Below are 18,710 nucleotides of genomic sequence, written 5' to 3'. Positions count from 1 at the left end.
ATACAGACTATGGCTGGAGATGACCTTAGGATTTAGCTTCTGAAGTTTTAGAGGTACTAAAAGGTAGAAAAGTTAATGAGGACAAGTGCTAGCCAATGGAGTCTAGTTCAGTGAAAAAGAGCATTTACTTGCAGGCCAGTATCTTAAGTTCAAACCCTCATGTCATCTTAGTAGTATGAGAAACCACCCCCCCTCCCCTTCCTAACTTTGGTCCAAAAAAGAATGAGGACAAGTGTTCAGAATTGATTTCTTTTTGAAGTTGGGCGTGATGATTGGCAACATTCAAAAACTATAATGAATTCAGTCCACTCAACGAATAGGAGACTGCTCTAGCGTTACTCTAGGGTTTTGTGGAGAGAGAGAGAGAGAGAGAGAGAGAGAGAGAGAGAGAGAGCTTTATTTGTTATGAAAGTTGTGAACTTGTAATGCATAGCTTTATACAATAGTGCTGTGTGAGATTACAGGCTCTGATTGCATATAAACATTGCTGAGCGAGAACCTACCAAGTAAAACAGGATTTCATCCCGACTTTTTAGCTGGGCAAATGGCTCACCTGATAAATAAATCTGTTTCTAATATATACATGAATGGCTAAAGAAGAAAATGACGTGAACTTAACCAGCAGAGATCTGCAAAATCTAACAATCTAAACTGTAACACAAAAATCTTGCAGCTGTATCCATCCGTAGGCACAACGGTCCCGAATCCTTTGAACTGTTGAGGCAGCCAAATCCACAATCGGCCGAATTTTGGCAAACTCCTTTTCTAGTGGCAATCTAGTGCTAGCCTCCATCTGCCAATCCAATTACAGCAAAAGATTATAATTATATGAATTGAAAAAACAAGCTCATACCAAGAGCTAATGTCCTGGTGAAGAAATGTTTATCACCTTTTCAATGCAGCGTACTGTATCCAAGACATGGCAGAAAAATGAGAGCTGCTTGTACAGATCTGCTTCCGTGTACTAATAAATGTACATTAACAGCCAAAATTATTAGCTAAAAAATAGACTTAAAGAAAGCAATTTTATTTTTCTTTTCAACAAGTTTTTTATGCAAACCTTTCTTACAAGACGTCCATTGCAGCGAGGATAGTCTGGACAAACTGTTCCTCTCTCAGAATCACCAACAAGCCGAAGATTGAGACTTCGTGTGTTGTACTTGCAAGTGTCATCATCACACTGAAAGTAAAATCAGAAGATTCAGATTAATTCTCAATAACCGCATAACTCACTACTCCAACGAACCCCAGAATAACCAGCAAGAGGTCAAATTACCGTCATTGTGCCCTTATAGTACATTGAAACAAAACTGTCTGCTTGCCTTTTCACCTGAAAGATAAATACAGAATCCGAGTGCATCCTCAGTAGATTCTCAATGTAAATAGGGTATTCAAAACCAATATATTTTTTCAGAATCCGAGTGCATCATCAGTAGTTGCCTCAACAAATTATTAGTGGTGAGTGCAAAATCACACGAGTCAGTCTATATACCTGGTTGGCTATCATTGCAGGAGACAGTCTGCCCACATCACCTTCCCCTGGACATTTTGGACACCGCAGTTGATGCCAAAAATCGATGGTAGATTCCTCAGCTTGTGGCCTTGTTGACTTTCCAGTGATTGACTTCGAAATGGAATTCAAGATAATTGGACAATCAAAAGTACCAGAGCAGCTAGGACAAGCCAAGATCAAAGGCTCACAACCCTGATATCTGCAGTTCATCACATGGATACATGTGTTATTTTCTGATAGAAATCTTCACCCTTTCATTCTAATTTGAGAAAAAAAAATTGGTTCTAGTGGAAATAGGATCAAAGATTTGGGAAACAGTTATCCTCAAGATATAAAGAAACTGGGAATTTCAGAATTAAAAGCATACTACAATGAAAAAGTTGAACTTAAAAAAACTGAATAACCTGCATTGGGGAAAAGTAACGCACGCTCCTTTAATTCGAAGTATCACTTCAGTCTTTAAAATAATTATAACCATCAACTAAATTTTAATGGCGGTCAGATAAGGTTACCTCTCTTCATCATCAACAGCAAGGGACAAGCTGGAAGGGTCGTCTCTGACAGCTTCGCTTGAATTAACTTTGAACTAAAATTTCCAATTTCAAAAATACATTAGAGTGAAAAACCCTTTCAATCAATTTAACAGTTGTCTGGGAGGGATAATTTTACCTTAGAAGAGTCGAGCCCTAAACAATCAGCTAAGCGTTCGGGGCTGGTTCCCTGAATTGAAGCACAAAGACGTGATACCACAGGATGAATCTGCCACAGGATGAAGCAATTGGACATCAAGCAAACAGAAGAAAGTACGACATAAAAGATCATAGTCCATGACAATTTGGTTTAGAGAAAATAAACCAGACACCGAACCTGCTGGGCCAAGTAGTAATCAATGTCAATCATCCATTTCCCATCTTCTCGTTTTAATTCATCAGGATGTCTAGCACGTTGAGCAATACCAGTTGAATTAACCGAACCAGCCCCCTGTCCAACAAATGGGAGTGGAGAGTGAGAAGTTACACATGATGAACATCACCATTTGAATGTTGAAAAAAGGGCTCAATGTTCAATTAATATCCATTCAATAGAGAACACATTTCTATTGCATCCAAACCTGCTCACAGCAAATGATATAGGGGACTGTATCGCCAACAGAGCAACCCGTTGAATAACCACTTTGCTTCAATCTTTGTGCCACCTAGGATTGTTTGCAGAAGTATCAATTAGAATAGATGAATGAAAAAAACACATCAAATAGATGGGACCAGATCAATCAATACTGGACTTTAAATATCCTTCTTGAACTCACTTGAACATGTGGTTGGTTTTTGGCATCTGGGTATGCTTCAGGTGGTTTAGTTAATGTCTTGGTGATGATATATTTCTCAAGGGCAACTTGTCCTTTTCTCATGTCCTCTTGCACCTGTTCAACATGCAACATTAATTGATACATTTTTAACAACATGCTTCAAAATCATGAAAATGCACCTAAATTCAATCCATTTGATCATACAGCCACATAATAGGAAATGAATTTACAAGGATAAAAACCCTCAACAGATTTAAAATGGCTCAGGGAAACCCACAATGATTTCAACATGGCAAACAGAAACAACTTCAGTTTCTAGGAAATTTATTCATCAAAAGGAAAAGAAAAGAAAAAAGCCCCCATCTTATCTTCTGATTTTTTATTCTCAAAAGAAACATACTTTCGTTATATAGAAAAACGCAGTCCAATTCAGAGGACAAGATACCCACTGAACTACCTTATCTTCTCCTCATTCATTCATGATTTAACATTTCAGCATTTTACCTTCTAACCTTCCCCACTAACCTCTGAGCTTAAATTTCTGATGATTAAGAAAAAAACCATTTGTCCCCAAAACACAAAAGAAAAACAATATGAAAAGAACAATGACTTCACCTTCATCAGAGAGTCATGAATTGATTCAACAACATCCTCACATGACCTGTGAGCATATGAGCCACAAATACAACAGATTAGTAATCTTTGCACAAAACCAGACTGGCAATGTCGAGGAAAAAAAAAAAAGCTAAAGCATACCCTCCTGACAAAATCTGACTTAGGCAGAAATCTCCCAGTTCCTTTGAAAGTAAGCTCCAGTCTCGGCGAACCATATCGAGGCCCTTACGTTCAATAACCTGCAATGAAAAAAATAATTTTTATTGTCTTCCAAGAAAGGGTGAACTAAAACCTGGAGTATGAATTTTTTTTTATACCTCATATGGTGTCTCATTCTTGAATTGCACCTTTACAGCTGCATATTTCTTTTTCTTGAGAAGCAGCATTCTCTTGTACAAACCGTCAAGATCAATTTCTAAACATCTATACTTTTTGTTAACCTGGATGCAAAGAAAAACAGAAAGGAGATTACTAGTATGCATAGTTTTTGTGAGGCAAATGCCACAAGCCAAAGCATCTACTTTTAACGGGAGAAATCCCTTTTGGGAACCATCTATAAATAGTTGTGAGAACTATTTGTGCCATATGATGTTATTTTCTGCAGAAACATCATGTATAAATATAATGGATTTTAAGCTTTCTTTAAGAAAAATTACTGATTTTCCAAAGGAATGTGGAAGAATGAAACTCTCAATGTAACTCAAGACATTCACATCTGTTAAGAAAATAATTCCTACAAATTGCCATCCTCTAATATGCAAGAGAAGGTCTCAAGTACAAAGTTTACAGACCATAGAATATTTAGATAACACTCTTTTGTGGTTATAACCTCACCTCTTGAATGACTTTCCATGCAATTGCTTTTGCTTTTGCAATATCATCCAGTCCACTGTAAATCATTATTGAATCTGTATCACCATAGATTACCTGCCAGATAAAATAAAAATAGCACATCCTTCAAAAGCTAAATCTTAACCAGTCAACTGACATAACTTAGATGTAGATATTAGAAGACTATCCACTACTTCTATTATGATATACAAGAAATTACCTCTAAGTTCAAATTGTTTTGAACAAGATCAACGGTACTTTGTAGAATCTCCCTCCCCTGCACAACAATTATGGGAATTCCTCAATACTGAATTGAAGCAGTAAGTGTAAAAGCCAACATCTGTATTTATATTAGATATGAACAATTCGCTAGTACAATGTAAGCTAAGCTAAACATATTTTTCTTACTTGCAGTGTTATAAGCTCTGCCAGTGGCTTTGCATAAAATCTCGAGTTCGAAAACCCCAAGCATCCATACATACTGCAGTACCCATCCATATATACATAAATAAATAAATAAAAATATGAATTGAAGGACAAGTGATGTATAATCAAGATGAGGACAACAAATTAAAAGCCTGAACAACAAAAGAAACCTGTTTGCAGTCAGCTTTAGAGCTTGCTGTTGAATGTCAAGTTGCTGAATCTTGAGACCAGATGCAGTCTTCATCCATTTCTTCACGTTTCTCCTCCTTTCAACTAGATCTTTTAACAACTGCAAAGTAGTGCAAAAAGATATCATATATCTGCACCTACTTTCTTAAGAGAGAATATGGAAACAAAGATATGAGGCATACAGCTCCATACTATAATAGACATATCATTAGGAAATAATCTGTTTGAGCTAAAATGTACTGAATAAATAAACAACAAATCATTACTGAGGATGATATTATACCTCAGGTAGAAGTCCAGTTGTCTTACTAGATGGCAAACGAGGAGCCAATCCTTCCTGAGATCTCTCCACTGTTGTGAAGCATATATTGTATTCCTGTAAAATTAAATAAGTATTGATACTCACAAGAATGTGCAAAAGATTTTACTTCACTTAACATTAGGGAGACAAAATATTAGACAAGGGGCAATAGAACGTTTAGGTAAAAAATTCAGATAATGATCACAGAAGTGTTAATGTTAGGAACCTGAATAATAGACGGGTAAAGACTATTGAAGTCCAGAAGTAATATATACTTGTCATATAAACCTCTCTTTGGCTCCAAGACCAATCCACCTGCATAGGCAGGACCTTTTTTGCCTTTTCCATGACCACTATGTGCATCATTATCAATATTTACATCGTTTACATCCAACTCATCAACATTTCTCTCATCAGAACCATTATCTATTCTCCGCTTTGTCAATTTTGTTTCCCTTGGATGAGGATACTTGTCTGGAACAATATACTTCTTTGCATGGAAAGCATGCAGTAAAAGATATTCTACTCTTTGTGCCCTAGCACCCTGAAACATGTATATATTAGATTTAGACCAACTATACCTTTTAGGCTGTGTCCATTATCAAATTTTGAATTTAATTCATAAAATATAAAAGCATCATACGACTCACTTGTAGAGTTTTTCCCCACAGGTTACCACTTATCTTAGTCAGCTGACGTGTGAGGGGAAGAACACTCAAATGAAACATGAGTTCCATAGACAGCCATGCATCCGTCTCTCCATATTCAATCTGAATACATAAAAAACACTATTACACATGCAAGTAGACAAAGTAATAATTTTGCATTTATCGTAGGAAATTTATCCCTTGAACTGTTAGTGAAGTTCTTACAAGTCATATCACTAAGCTTGCATTGAATTTTAAAACCTCAAGGCGTCAAGAAAACTAAACAAGAACCATGTTTTTTTAGGAAGAGATTGACACAACCAGTAAGCATAATGGTCCATCACTACATGTTGCAATGGCACAAATGAATGACAAGGACCAGTTAAAGTGGTTACATTCAGTGTAATCACTTTTACAGATATTTACACAACCATGAACCATCAGCCAATTGCAGAATAAAAAGAACAAAGCTAAGTTAGCTAACATGCAAAGTATACTCTCCTAATACATTTTTTTAGTACATTATTTTACCAATTTTATTGATATCTTTAGTTGCATTAATTAAAAAAATAGGTTTTCTGTTTTATAATCACGGCCCCTTCTCTTAAACTGTATCTATGTATGATAAGAGATATTATGGGATTACAAAAACACCCCAAGTAGTCTAGCACAGATTAAAAATCAATATTTAACTACTTTAACAACAAAACCCAAAAAAAAACACATATAGTAAATAATGTAAGCATGAGAACCTACAAGTTCCATGAGAAACTCTGATTTTTGAAACATTCTGGGAATATCATGTGGCATGATCTCCTTTCGGTCTTTGTTCAGCTGAGTCTTTGCAAGTTGTGTCAAAGAATAGCTAACCTGGAAGAACAACATACATCACATACATGAGATGCTGAGAAACTACACCTCATCAGAATTACCATGTATATAATCCCCAACGCAAGTACCCTACCTCCTTCAATAAGTCACGGGAACACAAGTATGTATCACACAGAAGGCGACCAGAAATGCAGGACATGATCCCGGGACTTGCTCCAGACCCAAAAATGGTGCTTCCTTTTGCAAGCTTAGGCATCACAGAACGCTTGAGGCGGCCTATTTTGGACCACATGCTGCTTGGCACTCTGCAAACCTGCAAAACTTGAACATCTTTATATTTTCATTGGAAATGGCAACTCATAATACCTACATACAAAGCAGCATTCATGGAAACATTATAATAAATGGCAATTTTTGCTTTGGTTCTTTTCTGGGAGGGGGTGCTTCCATGATACAGCAGAATTTTCATTTCTAAAAAAACTAGAACTAGCAGCATGAGTAAATTGCGTATTTATGAGAAATGGGCATTTGAAACAATAAAAGTGCTAAACCATGCACCGGAACGGCACAGCTGCAGAAAGCTGCATTTGGAGAATGAGTGTTTTATTTCAGAATTGGAATCCAAATCATTTACAAGAATATGCCAGGCTTTTGTTTGATTTTTATGCAACAGACAAGAAATGTTGTACTAACAGGTCATATAACTGATGAGGAACTGCATCTAGTCAGCAGTTGGGATATTGTCTCTAGATGCAAATAATTGCAGCAAAGTATGATTTTATCAATAACAAATATTAGAATGATAGTTTCACGACTTTCTACTTGTTTATCTTGTTTACAACTCATTGAAAAATACATAATATGGGTATGTAAGATTAATTTTAACAGAAAGCAAAGCAAAAGTATTCCCACCTGAGCTCTGTGGAGAAGGACATCCAGGTCAAACCCAGATATATTATGTCCAACAAGAACATCGCTATCCAACTTGTATAATTCAATCATCAAACGGTTTAGCAAAGCCCTTTCACTGCAAAACAAAGTTAAATATATTTCAATGGCAGTACATAAAATACAGTTTTTGTTAGGATAGTTATTACTTCTTCTAGAGTGAACAAAGAAAAGGACTGACTGAGAACTAGATACGTGAGTAAAACTTACCTGCTTTCAATGCTTAAAACATTTGATCCAGCTTTAGAGTTCTTATCCATAGCCTCTTTAGTGAATCCCATTGGAAATATGCCTCCATCAAGCTTACGGATAACAGTAAAATGGCTCAGCATACCAGGTCTTGTCCATTCTGAGGTCAACACGGGAGTGTCAATCTGAAAGGCCAAAGAGCACAGATATAAGGATATTGGAACGTAGTTGTAATTTGCTTTAGCAGGAATAGAAGCATGTAAGAATTTATGATTTCAAACTTTGTTCACTGTAGAAGTCCGAATACATGGATAAAATTTATAAACATAAGATTAAAACAGAAATTTACATGCTACATAGACTTTAGATAATTGTGTATCCCAACAAGACGCATCAATAGTCACAGAAAGAAAAAAGAAACCAAAAAAAAAAAAAAAAAAGCGCAGCGCTAAAAAAGATTCTAGAACAAACCTTGGCCTTGTGACAACAGATAACAGATGCAGAGACAATTTCATTAACATTATGCTTTTGGTTGATAATAGTTTTTAAACTTATTGCAGAAACAACCACTGGGGGACTCTCTGCAGTTTTCTTTGGGCAATTTGAAACCCCTATGTCTTTTGCAGAATCAACTATCACCTCAAATTTGCACCAACTCACCTGTATATATAGAATAACCGAAAGTGTTACAAATTAACCTGAAAACAAGCAAATACGAATTTCATAAACACAGCTAGAATGATAACTGAAGTCCAGACTTGAAGATCTCACCCGTTTTGGGGCTGGGCAGATAGAAAACTTCGAAACTGATAACCAGGAAGGTCCTTTTATCTTCCTTTTAACAAGGAAAAGCTCCAATGCGCTGTATGTTGCAATATGTTAGGTTTTCTCTTATTTCTTAAGGAAATGAGTCTTGAGTAACATAAGCTAGCTGTATTTTCTAGGATTACCTTGCCATCCATTAGGAAACAGCCAAGCCATGAATAAAAATATAAACACAAAGAAAAATATCTGAGAATAATAGATCAGACACCAAACATGAGGAACAGCACTAACTCTTGTACCTGCAATGAGTTCCTAGAAGAGCACAGAAAGTTTCGCCCTTTAGATCTGCTGGAAGTGGGGGATCCTGCAACAGTGCAATGAGCACTCATTAACAGTGCAGTAAATAAGATTTGACACTAAATCAAGTCATTAAGCATCACTGTTTCACAGACAAAGAACAAAAATCTCTGAAACTCCAAATTTTTACGAGAAAGATGGAACATAGTTGATATGCAATTGGATGTGTACTTCAATGATGTAACTGATTCATTTACAGGTTGAGTGTTATACCTTGAATGGATAATTGATCTTAAGTACATAATTCTCTCCTGCAGGTATGTCAGATCGCTCAAATGCGTATTTCCTCTGTGATATGTTCAAATAACACAGAATGAGCAACAAAGTGGAACAAAACATTTAAGTTCTAAGAAGATTGAACAAACTTCACTTAAATTCAATCAATGCGCATTTGGAAACATCTCAATGAGTGAATCTGCAGACCTTAACCGGTGCCATGCTAAAATTTGATACATTGAGATCCAACAACTTCTTTGCTATGTCATTTTTCAAACCTGAAGCCACATCCTGAGAAAGCAAAACAGTAAAAGCATCAATAGCAGCGAAAGAAAAACAAAGACTAAATTGTATGTATGTTTATGCTTATAAAAAATATAAAAAATAAAAAACACTTACGTGTAGCTTCTTACGGAAATCTGTGGATGAAATCCTTGACTCTACAGCATCCTTTCCAAGCTTCATCATTTCATCAGTGTGAAATACAGAACCGTCTGGAATTGCATAGACACATCTCTGCATGTTCTTTACAACCATACAACAACTCTGGTATGTACTTCCTGCTTTTATCTATATCAAAACAATAAAACTATGAAAGAGTGCAACATGATTAATCATGCAAGACTAGAACTACACTTACGCAATCAAACAGATTACAAACGTTCATTGTCAAAGAAAACAACAGAACTTACATAACATCAATCTATTGCTTCATTTACCTTCCCAAATAGATAAAGGGTGCCTATATTAGCTCCATATAACTCTTCGTAAGCATCAAGCACGTAAAAAGGCAGTGACCCATCTTCTTCCAGATCAAAATCTGAAGTCTCTTCACCATTTGAGCCACTGTTGACCTCCACAGTACCACTTCCAATATCCCCATCCCCTCCAGTTTTCACTGCCTTCCATCCAGCCATAGCGCTCAATGCCGGGTCCTTATTATCTTCCTTAATCTTCGCATTCAAAGTAAAAACCTCTTCCTTCTTAACCACAGCTTCCACTTTCTCCTCAACAAAATCCACCCTTTTCTCCTCAATTACCCCTCCATTTTCTGAAACATTATGTGTTTGCTCACTTGGAGGATCATCAATTTCAAAACCCAAGTCCTTCTTGCCCTCATTTTCGTTAGCCCCTTCATTAATCAGCACAGAATCACTACCATTTGCAACAACTATATTCAATTCAGCCTTCCTTGTTAAACCAACACCACCATCAGACCCTCTCTCACTCTTAACACAAGAAATCGGCATGAAACTCTTGTTCGAATGCCCCCTCCTCCGTTTCTCTCTGTCTTCCTCGTCGGGCGCAAACTCTGCAATCACATCATCCACAATACTATCGCAGTTCAACCCTTTCCCCCTCTCATTATCTCTAGTTTTCCCAAACACCGATGACGTAAACATCGAAGACAGCCTCTGCTTCCCCATCATCGCCGCCGCAGCAGTAAGCGAAGAATTGGGCTTTTTGGGCCGAGCCTCCTTCTCCTTGTCCTTATCCTTTTTCTCGGCTCTCCTCCTCTTCGGCCTATCGCCGCCGTCAGATTCATCGGAAGAAGGCCCAGCCCGGGTCCAATCCTCTTCCTCGCCCTCATCGCAATACCCCAGGCCATCGTCGTCGACAATGAAACCTCGAACCTCTTCGCGTCGTTTCGCGACTAGCGCGTCGTACTCGTCGTCACCGACCGTGTCGTAGATCGGGTTCTCCATCTTGATCTGGAACCCACCAGCTTCGGATCGGCGGCCGCCATGGCGAAGAGCTTTCAGGCGCTCGAGGGCTCCGGCACGTGCCGACGCCTCAGCTCCTCGGTTCCGCCGCCTCCCGACGGCCCCAATTGGCTGCTCGTCGTCCGCCATTGATATGTCTCTTCGATCTCAGTGCCAGACTGTCAAAGATACATACATATATGAATATCATACAGCACCATAACCCAGAATCATATCAATACATTTCCAGACCAAAAATTCAATTAATCGACAAAGAAAACATAAGAAACAAAATTCATCATTTTGAATCAAAATAAATAAAAAGACCGTTAAAACCGACCCTGGGAAAGAATCGCTGTTCGTTAGAGAACCAGAAGCTCTGAAAAGTCTGGGTCTTTTTGGGTTCTCTTGAGCCTTCTTCTTCCTCCAGCGGCGACAGTCTCAGGTTGAGTGGAGGTAGTGGTGCGAGGTGGGTTACATTCTTTACTATCTTACCCCTGCTTAAGTTAGCTTTAAGGAAGAGGTAGTCACAACATCAAGCGGGCTGATTTTTTTCTGTCTTAGGGGTATTTTTGACATAAAACTTTTTTGTGGTTTTGGCGGGAATGGGATTGGATTTTGGTGGTACAAAATGGCGGGAATGGTAGAGGGATCATGTCCTTGACTCGGTGAGCTAACTCGCATGCCAGGTGGCGCTACTCTATTCTATTAGAGCAACTCCACCCATTTGCCCATTGCCATGGCAAGGAGAGCTAGGGCAGACATTATTTATGTGAATAGTAGTTGCTTGCAAATAGTATTGTGTGTTTCCACTCGTTGCCTTGGCAAATGGCAATTACTATTCATTTTTTTGTTTTTTTCACAAATTTGTTTACCTAAATAATTCATTTGGATAATATTTTCAGATAAAATTTTTGGGTTTGTACATGTCAATATTTATTATAAAATTCATATTTTAATCGGATAAAATTTTGGTATTTATAGAAAAAAAAATCATTACTTTTTTGGTATTTTTTTTCATTTTTTTATTGCACAAAATTGGCCGTTGGAGAAAAAAATCGATCAGAGAGCCCATAGTGCGACACGTGGACTTTAGCGGCACTGTAGCGTGTGGCATTGTAGCGATGACGTCGACACCAAAACGAGGGCTAGAGCTCGAGCCAACCTTGCCCTCGGGCCAGCCCAGGTTGCTTTGGGTCCCACCTTGTGCCCGGGCCTGGGCTCCTCATTGGAAACAGGTTTTTGTTTTTTTTCTTCCCCCCATCCTTGGGCTTAGCTCCTTGCTGGAGTTTATCTGAACTCTTCGTTTCCTTGAAGTGATATTATTAGCACCGTCAAAAAAAACTTATTATTGAAAATGATGAGTAATAATAGTTTTATTCAAAATATTTCAAATATCATAACGAGGGGAGATACACAAATTATCACATGTACACTCATTTCAAATGATGACTAGCTTGCTTGTAGAATCATCCCAAACGGGGGTACAAGAGTATGATTTGTGTTTAATAGCATGCTTAGTGTGACTTCTCCAAATTAACTAAACTTGTAAGATTATGCAACATCTTTAATTAAAATGATATTTGATCAGGAATGATTCAAACTCGAAACCTCGCTTAGGATTAAGCAACTTTTTTGTGAATGTTATAACTTGTAGATTATCCCCATCCCAAATCAAGCATCTCCTTAAGCTTTTTGTTGAAGCGGCTAATAGAGTTAAGCAAGTATGCGAAGGGAAACATCTTCTCTTTTATAATAGTTAAGGAGATGCTTAACTCTATTAGTTGTGATCAAATCTACCAATAGATTTTATGGAGTAAGGAGATGCTTAACTTTATTGCTCAACTCTAAATAAAAATCTAAGCCCACCAAAGATATCAATGACTTAATTGTCATTCTTGTTTAATTAGAGTATTAATTCATGGATTTTTTAAGAAGTGATCAATTTTTTTGAGGGATAGGAACTCGAACTTAGGTATAAGGAGATAGACTTACTATCCTAGCTCTATTCAAATGTGATCAAATCATTTACAAACATAAAAGTTTATCTCCCAAGTTAATGTCATTAATAATTTAGTAATTAGTTACTCATTTTCCTAATGTAGGGAGGGATTCCAACTACGGGCTGTTCACCAATAAAATAAAATATGGGGCAGTTGCAAAGAATCAACTAGTGCAGTGGTTTGGAGCTATTGTTCTCCAAGCAATATCCTGTGTTAAGAGTCCTAGGATCTGTATAATGTATGTGAATTTAGTATATTATCATCCATCTCAATATGAAAAGTCTTCAAAAATTATAATAAATAATAAATGGGGGCAGTTTGGTGTAGAGTGGATTTCAATACGTCATCATTTTTAGGATGTATCGTAGTTGTTGAAACAAAAAATCATCTTACTAAAAACAAATATATATGTTTATAAATTTAAGTCCATTGCGTAGAAGTTGAACCATGCCAATAGAAAATTCCTAGCCCAAATCTAGATATGTCTTCAAGAGAAACGCCTCTCTTTCTAGTGTTCAACATTGTTATATTCCCAGTTTAATGATTGATCGTATATAAGTTATCATTAAATATGCTTGTAGTTCAAATTAACAGTCTGACAATATAACATGTTAAACTTTAACTACGATTTAAGTGTAACAACCCTCGCCATCACCAGAATTAATTATATTCTAATTCTTGTCACACTATAAACATTATGCTTTACAGGCATATCAACTTCGCATTAATTAAGGTCGTAGGTAGCCTTAGAATTATCAAAATAATGGATTAGGTTCTACAAGAGACAATTGCATGGAGGCCGTGACTACCCACACCTAAAAATGACGCGCCTAATCTCAATATTAATTAGAAGCGTATGAAGATGGGATGGACATATCTGCATATACATACGAATTGTTTTGTATTATCAGCTGGGGAATAAAAACAAGAAACGATGAGTCAACTCAACTGGTGATAGGGGATTGAGTATTGGGTTAGGATTAGAGTAAGTACATGATTCGGTTCATTCTGATGACCGATGTAATCTAAAAGATAGAGTAACAAATCAAAACAAATTTTAATGATGCAGTTGTGTATGTGTGTTTTTTATTTTACTGTTGATATGTACATCTGTTTTGAATTTTTTTTTTTTATTTCATAACGAAAACATTCAACCTTATATAATAAGCAAACACAATGCATTCGAAGATTTTATTTATTTATTTTTAAATAGACAAAAAAGAAAAAGAGAAAAGGAAAACAATGATTCTTGCGTGCAATGTAAAAAGCTACATGTTTTACAGCAGATATAAGATGGTTTTTATTATCAAATTAGTAGTTCACTATATATCTTTCTTATAAAATAAAAATTACTAACTAATTATCAAAATTGCTATGGCCGTTGTAGTTTTAAGGAATTGTTATTTACAGTTCAAAATAGTCACCATTCACTTGTGTAAATGCAATTTTTCTTTAAAGCGAAAACATCAAAATAATTTTTTTTAAGTACCAATAGCAATTCCCTAATTTCATTGATAATAATATTAATCTTCAAATTTACAAGTAAGACTTCAAATCTTGTCTTCTCCTATTTTTAATAAAAATAATTCATTGTTTTTTTTTTAATCCTAACAAACCCAAATTTAAGTGATGATATTTAATTGAACATAATATTTGTGAAATAGTACATCATCTAACTCAATTGAGACATTATTGAAACAATAATAATGTTATTTGTAAATGTAGTCCAAATATTAACACTCGCCAGTATATGTGAGATCCACCTATATTAAAAATATTGTCAATAATACGGTCAGTAAATGTGATCCAAATATGAACATCCTTTCAAACAAATTCCTTATATCTTAATCATACAAAAAAAAAATGACTAGAAAAAAGGATGGCAACTAGCTAAGTGTAACAAATGACCTTTTAACTTTAACAAATGTTAAATATAGTAAATATACTCACAAATTTACATTTATTTTATTTTACTTTTACGATTTAACAAAAATTGTACACATTTTGGAAAACCTTGGGTCTTAAGCAATTGAATATCATATCCAAGTTACTATTTTTGGACATTAAATGCATTTTCACAAACGCTGGAGAAATAAGATGGGAGCTCCCAACCAACAGCCAAGTCGAGCCCCGCGTATTTACATTTTCACTCAAAAAGCAGAAGCAGCAGCAGCCAGCAGCCAGCAGCTACTTGTAGACACAGCAGATCCTTTTCCGATTCCAAAGAGTCCCATCACGCCAGCTGCCATTAACCTTTTCCACTATTTCTTCTTATTCTCTCTCTCTCACTAAGCTCTTAACTCTTCTTAAGCTCTCCCTTCTTGCAAAGCCACAGCTTCACAGTTCTTCACACTTCTTCACACTGACCCATCAAACACAGCTCATGAGAAAGCAACAGAATTTGAAATGTCTGATAACCAAACAGAGCACATGAGCGACCACCTCTCGGAGCAGACCTCAATTTTTGGTCTTCGTTTGTGGATCGTTCTTGGGGTTTGCGTTGGAGCTGCTTTTGTGCTCGTTTTGTTTCTCATTTCCCTCTGGTTGGCCTCCAAGCGATCCAAGAACAAAACTTTACAAAAACCCACAATCCCAATTGTCTCCAAAGAGATCCAGGAGATCAGGGTCGACCATGTTCGGACCCAAGTCCAAGCTTACCAATATCCTGAACCCGACCCAATTCCCAGAATCGAAAGGCAAGCCTTGCTGACGCCTACAGAGGATGAGAGCCCAATTGGGTACCAGAAAGTTCACATTGAGATTGGCAAGGACCATAGGATTACTTATCCAATTGGGTCTTCTTCTTCTCATGGAAGTGGGGAGGCTCGTGCTGTTGATCAGGTGGCTATGGTGGGACCTGAAGTTTCTCACTTGGGTTGGGGACATTGGTACACTCTGAGAGAGCTTGAGGTTGCAACAAATGGGTTTGTAGATGAGAATGTCATTGGTGAAGGAGGGTATGGGATTGTTTATCATGGTGTGTTGGAGGATAAAACTCAGGTTGCTGTCAAGAACTTGCTCAACAACAGGTTCTTTCTCTCTCTTTTTTTTGAAGTAATTCTTTTCTTTTATAGTGTTGTGTGTCGGTCAGTTGAGCTCTTATAATTTGAGGTTTAATTTGTGTTTGATTAATATAATTTTGTTAGACATTGTGTTGTACTAATTGACTGATGTTGTGACATTGAATTAATGGATTAAAAATGGGATATTTGAAAGGGGACAAGCTGAGAAGGAGTTCAAGGTTGAAGTTGAGGCAATTGGACGAGTTCGGCATAAGAATTTAGTGAGATTGCTCGGTTTCTGTGCTGAAGGAGCTCATAGGTACTCTGTTTTTGCCTAATTGCCTTAGCTTCATTATTTCAATTGTACCCTTTTAGTCTTGCAAACTAAAGTTTATTAATTTTATGGTGATCACAATATTGATGCAACTCAAAATCTTTTATCTTGAAGTCATTTATGTAGTACTGTTTGTTTCTCATGTGATAGGATGCTTGTGTATGAGTACGTCAACAATGGGAACTTAGAACAGTGGCTTCATGGGGATGTAGGGCCTTCCAGTCCTCTTACTTGGGAGATTCGAATGAATATCATACTGGGAACAGCGAAAGGGTGCAAATCAAATCAATTTAAAATTATGTGATTTAATCCTTGATCTTTCTTCCTTCTCCTACCCTAATCCATGGCTTTCGTCATAACTGATTTAATCTTGTAGGTTAACATATCTTCATGAAGGATTGGAACCCAAGGTTATTCACCGTGATATAAAATCGAGCAACATTTTACTTGACAAGCAGTGGAATGCCAAGGTGTCAGACTTTGGCCTTGCCAAGCTCATTGGTTCTGAGATGAGCTACATTACAACCCGTGTCATGGGAACATTTGGGTAAGTTAGACCCTCTCCCCATGTGCACATATGTATGAGTTCATGTACTTGCATTTTCTTTCATTGACGTAATAGCAATTTGTTGCTGCCTTTTGAAGCTATGTAGCTCCTGAATATGCAAGTACAGGCATGTTAAATGAGAGAAGTGATGTGTATAGTTTTGGAATTCTTATCATGGAGATAATATCTGGGAGGAATCCAGTTGATTATGGCCGGCCACCAGAAGAGGTTTGGACAGTTTTATACTAGCACTTTGTTGAATATAAGAGCTGAATAATTTAGATAATCTTTCTCATGGTTGTCTACTTTCCCTGTTTCCTCTAATGTTTTTTTAATTGAAAGTCTATAATTTTCAGGTGAACTTAGTTGAGTGGCTTAAGAAGATGGTTGCTAACAGGAATCCAGAGGGAGTGTTGGATCCCAAGTTAGCTCAGAAGCCTACTTCGAGGGCATTGAAGCGGGCTCTTCTTGTAGCTTTACGTTGTGTAGACCCAAATGCACAGAAGCGGCCAAAATTGGGACATATTGTACATATGCTAGAAGCTGAAGAGTCCCCCTTCAAAGATGTATTCGCTTCTTATTGAATATGAATTTAAGTTCTCTCTGTTTCTCTTTCTCTCCTTTGATTTCTTTTGGCTCTTGAAATACTTTCTAGTTTGACATAGCATACTACATAAGAAGGTAACATATCATATCACATCACATCAGATGAATGAGCCTTTTCAACCTTTGCTGTAAATGTGGAAAATCAACTATGCTTAGAGCACCGATGCTAGATATAATGCTACTCCTAATCAACCATTTCCTTCTCCATGCAGTTCATTTATACATTTTGATTTATGACCTGATTGTGCGTTCTTTCTCCCTAATTCCTTAAAATCTTTATTTCTTTCATTTCGATGTTTCAATTCAATTTTGGTACTTATCAAGTTGTGAAATTTCAGGATCGTAGATCTAGAAGGGCCGCAGAATGCTCAGATAGTGACAATATGAAGGTTGGGCTGAAAGAGAAGCAAGTAACTGAATCCGGTGATAGTATCGGGTGTGAAAGTGGCATGCATGCCGATAATACAAGATGGAGACATCAAGAAGAAAAGCTGTGAGAATTTTGCCAAACTTGTTTGAATACAGAAGCTGGCCGTTGCAAATGGTGACAAAGTTATCCAGTTACATGCCTGGCTTTTACATAGGGTACTACTCTACATTGTTTGCTGCTTGTGTTTTTTGGTCCATATAGTTTCAAAAGAATGCCTGATTCAAATGTTGCCATTGTTCAGAAAAGCTTTGAGCATGAGTGTGCCATGTAATTTATTAGTCACATTATTGCTCACTTCTGTGATTCTTAAATAAAATTCTTTTCATATATAAAAAATTCAATCCAAATGATAGTTTCTTCATTATTAAAATTGCTGTTGTTGCTGAGAAATGACATAGGGTGGCATTGAGATTGTCAGTGTACTTGTATGAAGAGCCAAATATGAGATTTATTTTGCATCCATTCTGATATGATTTTATATCAAAGCTCTAAAAATGAATTCCCTAAATCAAATTGTCTTTTTAGACACTGAAATTCATGCTAAAGTAGTAGGTTGTTTTGTAATTTATCATAGAGAGCATTTTTACTCACCATTTTAACTCAAGGTGTATCTTCATAACCATACTTAATACTTGATATGTGTTCATGTGCATAACCATAGTTTCATAAATATAAAGTAAAAAGTTAATCATGATCATGTCTATAGACACGCATCAAGTATTAAGAAAAATGGTGAGAAGACACATTTTGGTTAAAATAATAAGCAACCTTTTGCCCCCTCCAATGACATGCTTTTTAGTTGGAACCTCCAGTTGGCGAGTGGAGGGTTATTTTCAAATTTCAAGACAGCCCACATGATAGCAATTTAGAGTTTCTATACGAACTGGGGCCAGGTGCACATCATCATTGATTCATCCCCATGTAACATGTTCATGTTGTTCCAAAATAGTA

The 18,710-nt window shown here is 36.8% G+C and overlaps 2 protein-coding genes across 2 annotated transcripts; one reads left to right on the top strand and one right to left on the bottom strand.

Annotated features, from left to right (window-relative positions):
- Positions 1-395: 395 nt before the first annotated feature.
- ICU2 (DNA-directed DNA polymerase) lies at positions 396-11,319 on the bottom strand. The gene is made up of 32 exons (XM_008243252.3): positions 11,178-11,319; positions 9,854-11,016; positions 9,534-9,704; positions 9,342-9,425; positions 9,132-9,206; positions 8,861-8,925; positions 8,568-8,658; positions 8,268-8,456; positions 7,818-7,981; positions 7,572-7,686; positions 6,793-6,972; positions 6,585-6,698; positions 5,832-5,951; positions 5,408-5,725; positions 5,164-5,256; positions 4,862-4,980; positions 4,674-4,746; positions 4,486-4,542; positions 4,269-4,361; positions 3,752-3,874; positions 3,576-3,673; positions 3,435-3,480; positions 2,820-2,933; positions 2,625-2,708; positions 2,381-2,494; positions 2,183-2,272; positions 2,026-2,099; positions 1,493-1,712; positions 1,277-1,330; positions 1,061-1,180; positions 890-964; positions 396-793 (listed from the first exon to the last, which is right to left on the bottom strand). Exons 2-32 carry the CDS (start codon positions 10,985-10,987, stop codon positions 647-649), a joined length of 4,614 nt encoding a protein of 1,537 aa, XP_008241474.2. The 5' UTR covers positions 10,988-11,016; positions 11,178-11,319; the 3' UTR covers positions 396-646.
- Positions 11,320-14,923: 3,604 nt separating this feature from the next.
- On the top strand, positions 14,924-18,106 carry LOC103339900 (putative serine/threonine-protein kinase At1g01540). Its single transcript, XM_008243251.3, has 7 exons — positions 14,924-15,869; positions 16,057-16,161; positions 16,327-16,449; positions 16,553-16,723; positions 16,822-16,951; positions 17,080-17,289; positions 17,668-18,106. Exons 1-7 carry the CDS (start codon positions 15,247-15,249, stop codon positions 17,824-17,826), a joined length of 1,521 nt encoding a protein of 506 aa, XP_008241473.2. The 5' UTR covers positions 14,924-15,246; the 3' UTR covers positions 17,827-18,106.
- The last annotated feature ends 604 nt before the right edge of the window (positions 18,107-18,710 follow it).

Source organism: Prunus mume, linkage group LG8, assembly GCF_029339155.1.
Source record: "Prunus mume cultivar Tortuosa linkage group LG8, ASM2933915v1, whole genome shotgun sequence".
Taxonomy (NCBI): domain Eukaryota; kingdom Viridiplantae; phylum Streptophyta; class Magnoliopsida; order Rosales; family Rosaceae; genus Prunus; species Prunus mume.
Note: the sequence above shows the minus strand (reverse complement) of the source record. Positions and strands in the feature narration are given on the sequence as shown.